Genomic DNA, 14,459 nt, shown 5'->3' with positions numbered 1-14,459 from the left:
GTTGTGGACCAATTTTATTCAATAATCAGATACAGATTGTACTAAAGAAATATAACAAGAAAGCTAAAAACTGAATTTAGAAGCAATTTTTAATTGACATTTAACATATATATTGCAGGAAAAGCAAACATCATAATCAGTGTTAGAAACATAGGAGAAATTTCCTGATAATTTTTCTGAGCAAGGTTCTATACACCCACATCGCAATCTTTGCACCAGATTCTTGTTTCTTTCCACATTTTTATTAATAATAATAACATTAACAACAATAATTCCCCCTTGCCCCCAATATAATAAATGCAGTAAACAGCGATTGATCAATAAGATGTAAAAGCACATTCTTGTAAGACTTCCGCTGTTTCCTAGTTGTCTAGTAACAAGACAGTTTTTGATCACCTCTGCCAGAGCTGCCTATTGTATTGTTACACTCACATATCAACTGAGGTTTAGTCATTTCATCACCTCTTTTTGTTTCCATCATACACAATGATTGGATGCAAATACTGCTCAAAGAACAAATCGTTTCTTTTGTCTTGCCAAATTGCGACTGTGACTTTGCCTCTTTACAACACTGATTTCCCCATCCTTAAGAATATGTGAAAATCTGTAGTAATTCAGTCAAGAATATTTCGAGATTTTTGCTAACATTGTTCTTTTGTTATGTTGTTGTGGTCTTCAGTCTGAAGACTGGTTTGAGGCATCTCTCCACGTTATTTTATCCTGTGCAAGCCTCTTCATCTCCAAGTAATGACTGCATCCTACATCCTTCTGAATCTGCTTACTGAATTCACCTCTTGGTCTCCTCCTACAATTTTTATCCCCCACATTTCCCTCCAGTACTAAACTGGTGATCCCTTGATGTCTCAGAATGTCCTACCAACCGATCCCTTTTCCTAGTCAGGTTGTGGCACAAAATTCTTTGTTCTCAATTCTACTCAGCACCTCTTCACTAGTTACACGATCTACCCATCTAATCTTCAGCAGTCTTCTGTAACGCCACATTTCAAAAGCTCCTATTCTCTTCTTGTATAAACTGGGTGTTACCCATGTTTCACTTCCCTGCATGGCTACATTCTATACAAATATATTCAGAAAAGACTTCCTAAAACGTAAATCTATACTCAATGTTACAAAAATTCTGTTTTTCAGAAACTCTTTTCTTGCTTTTGCCAATCAACATTTTATATCCTCTCTGTTTCATCCATCATCAGTTATTTTGCTGCCCACATACAAAACTCATCTACTACTTTAAGTGTCTCATTTCCTGATCTAATTTCCTCAGCATCACCTGACTTCATTTGACCACATTCCATTATCCTCATTTTGCTTTTATTGATGTTCATCTTATATCCTCCTTTCAAGACACTGCTATTCCAGGCTGTAATGAATCATCATCCTCTATAATTACCATTTTTTTTTATTATAGAGATAACCGCTACCATGTTTAATCTCGACTCTTACATAGGTTTAAATTATCTCAGCTGTTTCATTAAAAGAACTCATATGATTTTCTATACAATGTATTATATTCAGGCTAAAATGTATAAAAAGAAGTTAATGTGTTACAATAAATATGTACTAACTGTTAAAATTACTCTTCTTTTAAAAATATTGGAAATTACAAAATTTGTGGCATACTTAAAATTCACATTATTAATTGCACAATCTAACACTAATTATTAAATTCATTTCTGGATTAATTTATGAAATAATGATATATTTTAGAGATGATTCATCTTTTGTTTTGCAAACCCTTTTGCTTTGTAAACTCTTTGGAATAATATGAGTACTGCAGAATGTAAATAGCGGTCGGCATGCCTCTGATAGAAATGTATGTATTTTGCTAAACTTGCCAACAACAATGTAATTAAGACTTCCTAAAACTTAAATCTATACTCAATGTTTAAAAAAATTTCTCTTCTTCAGAAACTCTTTTCTTGCCATTGCATCTACATTTTATATCCTCTCTGCTTCAGCCATCATCACTTATTTTGCTGCCCAAATACAAAACTCATCTACTACCTTAAATGTCTCATTTCCTAATTTAATTTCCTCAGCATCACCTGATTTAATTCAACTAAATTCCATTACCCTTGTTTTTCTTTTGTTGACATTCATATTATATCATCCTTTCAAGACACTGTCCATTCTGTTCAACTGCCCTTCCAAGTCCTTTGCTGTCTCTGAAAGAATTACAATGTCATCGGCAAACCTCAAAGTCTTTATTTATTATCCCTTTTATTATTCCTGCTCCACATTTTTCTTTGGTTTCCTCTACTGCTGGTTCAATGTACAGTTTGAATAACATTGGGGATAACTTACAACCCTGTCTCACTTCCTTCTTATACATGCTTTCCCTTTCATTCAAAATAGCTGTTTCAGACAGTCACATCCATTTTCAAGTGACATCCAGTAGTTGAAAATAACAACATCTGTTATAGAGCAAGTGAAGCTGTATAATAAATTTGATTCTATTTGAAGTGTAAATATGCTGTTTTGTAATGAGATGACTGATCACTGTTTCAGTGAAAAAGCATGTTTACAGATTTTTCTTGCTGCTTAGATGTAAACTTCATACTGTTACTATAAACTGTTAGCAAGAAATTGTTGCTTACAACTGTGGAGTGTGATCCATCAGGTCATAACTTTCTAACAGCCGTGAGACTTGAGAATGTGTGAAATGTGACTCCTGGTATTTCAGAGCAACAGAAAAATATCCGATGGGAAAATATTGAGTTACAGTGTAGAACTAGCCCACAAATTATATCGGATGCCATAATGGCGTGCCCCACAGAATTGTATGGAAAGAACACATGAGTGTAGCCCATTGCTGGAAGGCTAATGAAACAGTTTGTGAAGACTTTAACAAAATATAGTTAACAGTTTAAAAATGCTTTCTATTCTAACTACTGTTACATGTTACACTGTGATCAGCCACACATTGTCCACAGGAGACGGTGTATCAAAAGAAACTCCCAGGAGAAAAAGAGGAATTGTAAAGACTTGTAAAGGCAGGCAAGTATTTTCACACTTATTTTCTGTCTTAACTGAATATGTTTATTTGAATTTCCTGGTATGCCTAACACAAATCAGCCCTGTTTCCAAATATTGTGACTGATTTATTAATAAGTGTTCTATGTTAAAGAAAAGTAATTTTTATGTTTTAAATCTGCAACTGAAAGTGAAAATGGGCTTTCAATGACCTACATTTTGAAGGTCTGTGTAATTATTTTAATTCGATAAACAATACTTACGACAGAAGTGTGTTAATGCACAAAAATGTCTCCACATCTTTTGATCCGTGGGCAAACTCTAAATAGCCTCTTGTTCTCATATAAATGTATTGCCCATTTTTTGTAACGAGCCTGTAAGTGGAACTGCCAAAGGGCTCATTCTTGTCAAACACTGAAATTAAGAAATGCATAAAAAACATTTAGCAGTCAAAGACAATAAAGCATATCTAACAATATGTAGTAACTGTTTACGGAACACAGATTTTAATGTATGATACACAGTATGATGACAAAATCTCCTTAGAAATCCCTGGGGCACTTAGAAGGTGCTAGCTGGCTACTGCTTTGAATACAAAGCCCTATCTGGATGTGTGTTAGTAATTTACAGTGACTATAGTAATTAGTACATTTTTAACCAATCGCATAAAGCAGTAGCAATATCCAGTGATTCGAATGCTTTTTAGGTATTGGAATAGAATGTTGGCCATCAGCAAAATAAAATATTCAAAATGCACAAAGTGCATTATGTTAACGCTCTCCCACAGAAAAGAAAGACAGGAACTAAGCTATTAATTCTGACTCTTGTGCTTTTGATGTTTATTTTGTGAGCTGCTACTGATTTGCAAATATGATGTATTTTTGAATAGTCTTATTCAGAAGATGACAGGAATTGCAATATGGCAATATTGGAATATGGCACTCATTCCTTCACACTCTGCGATCCACAAATCCCATCAAGAAGGAGAGCCTTCAGGTATCTGGAAAGATTTAAGATGCACTTATTGCGGGCAATTTCTATAAAGTATAAAACAGCAAACTAAATGTCCAATCTTACATGAAAATTAGGGAGTGTCGTGTGTTTTTGGCAGCAAATGGTCAACATCCCTCCCTCTCTCTTTTTCTTTTACACACACTATCTCTCTCCCTCCCTCTCTCTCTCTCTCTCTCTCTCTCTCTCTCTGGTGTTAATGTGCCTCTACTTGTTCCACTTCCTTGAGGAGATGGATGTGTGCTTACAACTAAGTACATTCAGTTTCTCTTCTTGCTGTCTCCCCAGCATTCCTCCTACATAAATTTAATTTTCACCACAACACTGCTCAATGCTCTTTCTTCTTACACCATTTATTGCAGTTTGGTTTGATAACACATGCATGACATGTAATTATACAACAACTTTATTCGTAACTCACTGCACAGAAACAATACCGTATTACTAACATTTGACTTGAAAACAAGTGCATAGTGATATCTACAGACACCAAATATATTACATGGTGATAAAATTTAAATCTCAATATGCCCACTCAATCTTTACACACTATCACAAATTAAGAATTGAGTCTCAAGTTAATGGTTCTAGGATTGAAGTCTAATACCTTCAACATGTTTCTCACGCTTTGGTTCAGGAAGAGCCATTGTCAGATGTCTGCCATCATATCTCCTGTTGGCTAGTATTCCAACTTCAGAGGAGACACTTTGTGCTACATGTTTTAGTGAAAAACTGAGTTATGTGCCAACTTTCAGCTGACTGATTGTCACTGATCAGGGTCATGTATGACAGTTAGCTCATTCACGAATGTTGGCAGGTGAATCGCTTCCTCTGCTGCTTCAATATTCAGCTTTAGTTGATGAAATAGCAATGGCTCTCTGCTTGTGTGAACACAGAGAGATTGCTGACCTGGATAAGGTGAAGCTGTAGCCAGCATGTGACTTCCTATCAGCATTGGAACATCCCCTATAAGCATTCGCGAAACCGTAGATTCCTTCCTTATCCTTGATGTAGTTCAGTTTCTTGTTTATGGTACCTCTGAGGTAACTAAGGATTCACTTATCCATGTCCCAGTGAATAAAAATATGACTTTTAATGTACTGGCATAGCTCACTGATTGCACAGCATATGTCAGAGCAAGTACCAATGGCAATTAACATCAATGCTCCAATCAGTTCTCTGAATTGATAATGAGTACCACATTCTGTATTCACACCTGTTGTATCCATCTTGCTCCCAGTTGCCAATGGGTTCCTTAGTGGCTTTCAGGTAAAATTCCAAATTGGTGTAAAACTTCTCTGATAGATCCACTTGGACAAAATGTAATTCTGTCAACTGATTAATTTAGTTCAATGCTCAGAAAGCATCTCATGGCACCAACGTCCCTGACATCAAATCTTGCTGATAACTCATCCCTGAATTGTTCTGACCTATCTGAGTCTGTTGACGCAATTACAATGTCATCTACATAGATGAGTGGGAAGGCTGGATGTTTTTCTGCATTGTCTAGACAAAAACATGAATCTGATTTCTGGATTGTAACTCAACTGATGTTAATGTTGCATTCAGTTTGGCATACTACTATCAACCAGTTTGGTATAGCCCATAAATGGCTTTTCTAAGTTTACACATTTTATCACCAGATTTGATTGTTTAGAGCATGTCACTTGCCTTCTTGACTATATTTTTCTCAACATATTTCATCTTTTGTAAGAATTCAACCAGTGAGTCCAGCTGTTCCAGAAATATTTCTGTGTCAATTTCACCACTGAGAAATCAAACTGTATGACATGCCTAATCAAATTTGACTGACAAGGCCAAGAGTAGTTTAAATGATTCAATTCTTGCAACTGGAAAATGTGTTTCCATAAAGTCAACTAAAGGCCATTGGTTGTTTCCACATGCACTTGTTCTTATTTTTCTCCCCAGTAAAGATCCATCACTTCCATATTTATTCCTCAAAACAGTCCCACAATCAATTACCCTTTCATTTATGATGGCTCATCTACGATGTCCCAGAATAACTTTTTACCAATTATCAGATTTTGTCATATATGGCCTCAAATCACTCGCGATGATATAGACCATGTAATGCATTACTGACATTCTGCTCTGTTGCATTGATAATGAAGTTAATATCTGTCGAGTTTACACCTGGCAGAGCGTGTCAAGTAGCTGTGATGTTTGGAGAATTATCATCTTCATCACATGATAAGTCATCATCGAGATTCAATTCTTGACCAGTAATTATTGGAAGTCATTCTTTTTCAAAGCCGTAGACAGGTTCGTCATCTGACAATGGCTCTGATTCGCTGTTTGTATCACCACTGAAATCTCCTCCCAAGGAATTCATGTTAGTGCCTCCTCTTTGGTGATGATCTGTTTCATGTTCATCTTCACAGGAGTCCACCTGAGTCTGTTTGGGCTCAAAACTGTCACGATCAAGGAACTTCATACCTCTTGGCACGTGAATCTTGTAATCCTTTGGTACCCACAAACAATTGGTTTTTGAACAGTAAGAACGGTCACAAAAATCCCTTCTTTGACTTTAGGATCGAACTTTCCTTTCTTTGGCAATTTACCCAGGATGTCAACCTTTTGACGAGACATACAAAGGTGAGATATGTCAGGTTTTCTCTTCAGTCACTTCTCATGTGGAGTTCCATCAGGCAATCCTCTAGTTAAGCAATGATTTCAGATGTAGTCAGCTGTGTACAGAATGGATTAACTCCAGAAGTTTGTTCAAGATCCTTTTTTAATCTGGTGAAGGGAGTGAACTGATTTTTCCTTCAAGCCATTTAGTGAATCTAGTGAGGGTGACATCACTGAATTTTAAACTGTCACTCAATCATTTTTGAGCATTCTGATCACATCTCACAAGGACAAGTAGCCTAAGTGAGTATGACAGATTTGCATCTCACTTCTAACTTTTGGCTCGGTAAAGACGCATGCCTTTGGACCATTTTCTTGTAAATAAAACAAATTACAAACTCTGTTTGCATTCAGCTTGACTTTATCGCTAGTATCTCATATGATGGCATGAGTTTTCTCAGAAGTCAATGTGGGTTTGTTGTTCACAACCTTTGTCAATGAAATGAGATTAGTTGTGAGCTTTCACCCATACAAAGCGTTTTTCAGCATTATGGAGTTAGCATCACTGACTGCTGTTGCGATGCATGTCACCTTTAGCTGTTACCTGGGTAACATTGTTTTCTGCAAGCACTAAATTCTCTTGTGTTTCTATCTCACTGTTAGATTGTTACACATGTGTGATGTGCAACAACTATCTATGCATCAAAAAATGTTGGAGCCACAAAACTTTGTAGAAGGGTCATTCACAGAGAAACATCAATAAGCTTTGATGATATTGTTTGCACATTGTACACTTAGTTTCCTCTTGAAAAACCTCTCATTTTCTTTGAGTCCATTCCTGTTACAAAAGCTACATCTGTAGGCCGATTTTCCCTTTTTTGTTTTTGTTCTGATTTGTCACTTTCACTTACAGCACTTTTTGGTTTTTTCACAAAACTGTTACCTAATTTAGCATCACAGCATTTGCACTTTTATTGTTTTCTGACTCGTTATGTTGTGTTCTTCCAGGATTTTTATTTTTAGTGCCTTGAATGTGGTAGATTGTCATGGGATTAATAGCACACCTAAAGTTGTTGATTTTAAGCAATGCCAGACGTGATGTAGTGCAGTTCTTTACTTGCTTCAGTGCAGGGGGATTGGTGGACAAAATAAAGGCTGCTTTTGTTTTTCTGTCTTTTGTTTTTGTATCTATTGTTTTTCTGTCTATCACTAGCTATGTCTGAAACCATCTTCACCAGGCACTGAAGCTTGCGGTATGTCTCCAGATAGGTATCCCCACCCAAATCTTATGTTTTCTCAAAGTGTTGTGATACCACTACAACAGCATTTCCAGTTGAACTCCATGTACTCTGTATGCACAAGTCATACAAGCCATATTTTGCATGTTAATGAACTTACTTCTGCAGTTTTCAGCTTTTAAATTTAATTTTTTGCCTAACTGAAAAATGTCGCTGTTCACAAACGCATAATGTGGACTTGCAGCTCATTTGGATTTTGTTTGAAAATACAGGCATGACACATAATAACTTTGTTTTTAACTGCATGGAGAGTACCACATAACTAGTATATCAAATGACTTGATAACACGCACATGGGGAGATCACACTAGTAACTTGTTGAGAGAGAGAGTGGGGGGGGAGAGGGGGGGGGGGGTTCGGGTACATGTCTGATGTCTGATCATCATTGTCAAAAATTAGAAATCTTGCTAATTTTCATGATAAGACTGTAAATCTGAAAACACAGTGTCATGTGAATAAAGTTTCCATTAACATCGCAAGACACAATCTGGTACTTGATGGCTTTAATTATGAAGCCATACAAGGTGATGCAATAGTGGAAAGTCTGCTAATACTGTTACATTAACTACGAGATCCACTCAGATGTTAACATCCGCACACAGTCAGCGGTTGAAAGCACAACCCTATATATGACCATGTTCCTGATAAGAAAGTTTGCTAATGCAGTCAACTGGCACACAAAGCCATACAGCAAAAATAATGTTATATCTTGTAATGGAACTGCTCAATACACCTCTTTTTTTGTGAAGTATCGAAGTAGCTGGTACACTATAATTTACAATTACGAATATTAAAATTCTGTATTATAATCATAATTATTGTTTTCTATAATTAGTTAAGAAAATAAATTGATATAAAAATGCTTTTGTTTATGAAATGTTAATTAACTGTATCTCTTTGGTTAAGAAACACTGATTGTATCTCCTTACATATGGGAACTTCGTATATCTTTGTAATTCCCAACAAGTAATTGGAGTCAGTCTGTTGTGCAGTTACAGAGTAACATGTAATAGGGAGTTAGTCTGTTGTGGTTGCTCTATAGGTACAGAATGTTTAGTCTGTGAAATGAGGCATTGTAAAGCTATTGTGGGAGACATGTTCATTAAAAAGTTAATGTGAAGAAAGTAATATGCATCACAGTATTATTTCAACATACATATTTCCAATTAACAACCTAACTGTGTCTCACAGGACGGACAACCTACCATCTAGACAAACAGTAGAATAACAATTTCAACAAGCACAAAGTTAAGTAGAGATAATAAACTTTGATTACTGTACCTGCACCAGCTCATACCAATATGTTTTTTACTGTGCAAACACATGTAATGTCAGTAGTTTACAAAGTTTGCTAATTTTTTTATTACCGCAATTATTGTAGTCAACAGAGAAAGGTGCGGATACATCCTTTGTATCTCCTAATTGGGCTAAATGAGGTTGTTGCAAGACTAGTGTAATTCTGGTTAAAAGGACTACTCATAATTATTTGGAACATAATGTTGATGACACAATATTTCCATGTGATAACACTTATTCTTTGTACGTGAACAATGACACTTTCAAGTGAAAGAGTATTAATGTGTCTCATGTCAATGACATTAAGGTGGATTCCCATGGCTTTTCTTTTATGTGCAAGTTTCACACCAAGAAGAATCTAACTGCAATTTCAGATGCATATACTGATACATCTGCAGATACTCTTTCCACTCTAAACCTGCAACTGGTACTTTTCAGTTCCATCCGAAGTCTGCACAAAACAATGGCTCAACATAAATAATCTCAAATGATCATTTTAAGAGGATAAGCATTGATACTTACCTAGTGACTTCTAAGATAAAACTTGAAATGTTATGAATCCTCCTTTCTTTTTTGAGTGATAGTACACTGTTCGCCAAAGTAAAATTATTCCCATACACCCCCAAATGAAAACTATTAGTGTTGGAGTAGTAGTAGTAGTAGTAGTAGTAGCGGCAGCAGCAGCAATGTAGCAGTAGTAGTAGTAATGCTGGAACTGCACATCTTATTCATTCCATACCTTGTAAAATCTAACTTGCTGTTTTGTTCCAAGTGTACAACTACTTTTTCATGAGTGACCCACAAAATATAGTGTCAGGTGTCAACATCTTATTGGATTAAATACATTAACACTTCATTTAAAGCAGACAAGTAAAAGCTGCATATTAGGTTCCTTATTGCTACTTGAAGTTGTGAAACATAGTGATGTATTCCCTCCACCCTCTTTCCACTTTCAGAATGTGAACTAAGAGAAACATTCAACATCTATGCAACACCTCCCTCCCAATTCACTAGAGGCATCAATGATTCATTAAAATTATATTAAATGAAACCAGCTTACTCTGCTGAAGGGCTATTAAGGCATATGCCATGTCATCCTGATGCATGAATGTGAATGCATTGCGGCCATGAACCTCATCTGCCAGATATCCGGCCACGACAGATATTCTGAAACAAAAAAAAAAAAAAAAAAAATCACCATACTGAAATATCTTTTCAACAGCAAGTCCATCTAGGCTAAGTGCTCTTATGTACTAAATACATTTTGTGCCACATTACATTCTTTCTCTACTGTAAGGACTTTTTCTGAGATAGTTCCACAAACTGAAAATAAGTCAGACTTGTATTTTAAAATAAAAGTTCATTCCAAGTCAAATGCAATTAGACTAATGTAATACTCTCTTACTGAACATTATACAGAAAAAGGAACAGTTTTAGTTTGTTTTTTGGGAGAGAAATGTTAAACTGTTTCTAACCTACTGACATGTCAAGCAAGTGTAATGTTATTGTCAACAATGTAATCCTCAATATAACAGAAACAAAGAAAAATTTCCCAAAATGCTGAATGTGGGAATGAACAAAGGAGTCATTGCGAGTCAGTCTCTATTAACAACCTCTGTACATGAAATGCTATGTGTATATTCCTAGCAACTACTACAGACAGAAGTAGATGAAAACTACACAAAACTGAGTAGTACCTGTGATCTGAATACACAATACTGCCATCTTTTAGATGCCTCGTTTGGTACTCATCCAGTGTTGCCTCCAGGAGAGATAACTCCATGACTTTTTTCTCCCGGAACAGTTGGACGACAGCAACCAGGACATTGTCACTGTTGCTACTTGGAACTGTGTCTGAAACATTTAAATTCCCACCAAAATATTAATGAAATACTTATCATCAAAAATTTTATGACATGTTAAAAAAGGATTAACAAGGCATAAAATTCTACAGTAAAATCGTATGTGAAACGTCAACAGTATTCCGCTGTGTCACATAGTCCTCGAGATTAACTAAGGCAATAAATACGGCCAAAGTTTGATCAAAACATTCTTTTCTGCTTCTCTTTTTTATTTCTGTTTATGACTTAATAAACTTTGAAAGAAAAAGGAAACAGAAGTTAATTATAGGATATGGAAATCTGCTGAGAAAGTTCACACAGCAAAAACCAAGCAACTCTTTCCAGTGTTTATCAATGAAAATAATCAATGTTTGAGTCTACTCACCAAGCAGCAGCTGGAGAAAACTAATATAAAGATATGCAAATATGCAAGGTTTCAGAGTCAGTGGCTTCTGCTTCTGGCAGAAGAGTAGAAGGGACAGGAAGAGGGCTGAAGAAAAACGACTGGCGAGATTTGGGAAATGGGGTGAGTTACGGAAAAGTTGTCCTGAACCCCCAGTTAAGGGGACTTACTGGACAGAATAAGAAGTAGACTTTCCTTCTCACCCCGCAACCTGCACAGCGAAGTCATTACCGGAAGATCTGAAACTGCCTGCCTCTGACAAATGACAACTTAGTGTTTGCACATACAAATATCGTACTAGCTCCTCGGAATGATGTAGCACAGTCAGTTTTGAAATCAGATGAGTGTGGGCTAATTCTAGGACTAAGAACAGAAGATATGAAAGTTACCTCTGCCTCAAACCTCAAGAGGACTGTAGCAAATATCCACACTTTGCAGTTAGCTGATCCACAGAAAGATTCCCAAGAAGATATGCCCATAAAGCTTTTATTTGGTAGTTATCATTACTGGAGCAAGCAGCCTTGCTGCAGTGGTAGCACAGGTTCCCATCAGATGACTGAAGTTAAGCACTGTCTGGCTTGGCTAGCATTTGGATGGGTGACCATATGGGTCTGCCAAGTGCTGTTGGCAAGCAGTATGGCCTCGCCCTTGTGGGGCAACTGAGGAGCTACTTGACTGAGAAGTAGCAGCTCCAGTCAAGAAAACTGACAACAGCCGGCAGAAAATTACTGGAAGATCATCATCTGCAGTTTACTGATCCACATTTTTTAAATAAATTGGTCTGTTTCCTATCATATTCAGTTTGATCCTCAGTGGGAGCAGATCTACCATCTGAGTGAATTTAGTCGTTGTTAACTTTGTACTTCAGGCTCCATGTCCACAGACGACCAACTGAGACCACTGAAGGAATCAGAGACAATAAGCATAACTGCACATCATGATACAATAAAGACCAATAAAGATTCTGTCCTCCCTTGACAATTTCAGGCATTTTATCTTGTACGTGATCCTTGAAGCACCCTTTGTCTAACTAAGAAACAAAATATTATTCTATATTGTATTAACTAACTGAACACAGAAAGCAGAACTTATAGTTTACATAGAAGATGTCTTGGCAAATTTCCCCAAAGGATACTTCCAATCTTGTGTTGGACTACATTACAAAGAACCATGAGAACTCGCTCCTCCTGAAGAGCCCAGTACCGCCATGTTTTTCCTTCTGCACCAGGCAGATAACAAGAATAAACTTGTTAAAATAAAGTGAAGGATAGTTTTTTATGCATCTTCTCACTAGATCAACACACACTCTATCACAATACTTTGGAGGCAGGGTAAAATCTTCAGCCAGAAATACTTGTTGTCTGTTAGAGTTTCCGATTACATCACTTGGCTATTATCAGTAACATTAAGCAAGCATTTCTGCAACTTGTGTACCACAAAGACATTAAGGATTTGACAAAATTTCTGTGGCATAAAAAAGTTACGGAAAAATACCATGCACAAATGAAGTAATGACTTGCTATTCCCTAGACTCCATTCAGCCTGACATGCAATCTCTCTCAGCAAGGCAGAACGAACGGGGAGGAGGAGGGGGGGGGGGGGGGCTGTATTTCACGTCACCACACAGATACTAGAAAACAATTTTTTTCATGGATGACTTCATTTTTGGCACAGGTAATGATAATGTAGCTATCACTGTGTATTATGAAGTAACGGCCCTCATGAAATTATTGAACTTCCAATTAGCAAAAGGCACTACTTCATACCAGTTACACAAGATATGGAGAACCAAAGGATAAGATTTTCCACAGATACTCAAGTTTTAGGTGTATAATGGAATTCGGCAAGGGAGAGGTTCTACATTAACACAGATGTCAGAAAAATTACCTGATGGATCCACTGCCAAAAGGAAACTACCACAGACTGTAGTCAAATTTTATGACCCACTAGGACTATTTTCTCCTGTGTCAATCATGACAAAATTAGTGTTCCAAGGAATGTGGTGTAGGGGCTTTGACTGAAATCAATTGCTACCCAACAATCTTGTGACACAGTGGAATACTTGAGTGTCCACTTTACATTCTCTGCCTCACATTTGTATCCCACAATGGATGTCAAGTACTAAAAACCCAAATGTTCAGATTCAAATATTCTGTGATGTTTCGGAACAAGCATACTGGGCAGCTCTGTACATCCGCAGTATATTACATGGCTGCACAATGACTCACTTAACCTGAAGAAAGAACAGACTTGCACTCGTCAAAAAGATAACACTGCCACATCTCGAACTTCTAGATGCACTTGTAAGAGCACAGTTACTACGATATTTCTGTGAAGTTACAGGGTACGAAATTACTCACTCAGTGTTGTGGACAGATGTTACAGTGACTTTAGGCTGGATGCAGAGCAATGCTAATCGATGGGACACTTTCATCTGTAACAAAGTGACAGAAATTTATACACGTACGTCACCAAGTTAGTGGGAACGTGTCCTGGACACGATAAGCCACGGATCACTTAACATAAGGATCGCTGGGCAATCAAATGCAATTTGCGCACGTTTGGTGGAAAGGACCTCTGTGGCTCGCACACGCAGAAGAACATCGGTCACCCGATACTCCGGACACGTGCCGTGACCTCTCGGAAGAGAGAAGGAATGTAAAACATGTGATGGCACTTACTATACCACCCAGCCTCTCAGACATTTCCAAATTCAGTTCCTGCTGGAGACTAACTCGTACATCTGGCCAAATCCTTCGACCGACTCACAAGATTTGTCACAAAGATATACTCGTAAAGTGTCGACAGCATTCGAACCTGCAAACACACACACTTATTGCATCAAAACAGTACGATGCCGACACTTCACGTAGGAAATTCAAACAAGTCGGATACGTTCATCTGTTCGTCGAAGACGGACTCTCGCTCTGGGAGGAACATTACAATTTTCAGACCTCACCGGTGAGCGACGACATCTGATAATCGTCAGCAAGTCACATCGCTTCAGGAGACATCTGATATTCGTCA

At 37.2% G+C, this 14,459-nt stretch overlaps 1 protein-coding gene across 5 annotated transcripts in view; it reads right to left on the bottom strand.

Annotated features, from left to right (window-relative positions):
• Nucleotides 1-14,459, bottom strand: part of LOC126187490 (uncharacterized) — a 1,186,162-nt gene that overhangs the window by 74,625 nt on the left and 1,097,078 nt on the right. For all 5 annotated transcript variants that reach the window (XM_049928600.1, XM_049928599.1, XM_049928598.1 and 2 more), the window contains 3 exons: nt 10,886-11,042; nt 10,249-10,355; nt 3,255-3,405 (listed from right to left, as the gene is read on the bottom strand). In XM_049928600.1, the coding sequence (XP_049784557.1) occupies nt 3,255-3,405; nt 10,249-10,355; nt 10,886-11,042 (415 nt within the window). The remainder of the gene's footprint in view (nt 1-3,254; nt 3,406-10,248; nt 10,356-10,885; nt 11,043-14,459) is intronic.

This window comes from Schistocerca cancellata, chromosome 5 (genome assembly GCF_023864275.1).
Source record: "Schistocerca cancellata isolate TAMUIC-IGC-003103 chromosome 5, iqSchCanc2.1, whole genome shotgun sequence".
Classification (NCBI taxonomy): Eukaryota; Metazoa; Arthropoda; class Insecta; order Orthoptera; family Acrididae; genus Schistocerca; species Schistocerca cancellata.
This window is presented reverse-complemented; position numbering and strand designations above follow the sequence as displayed.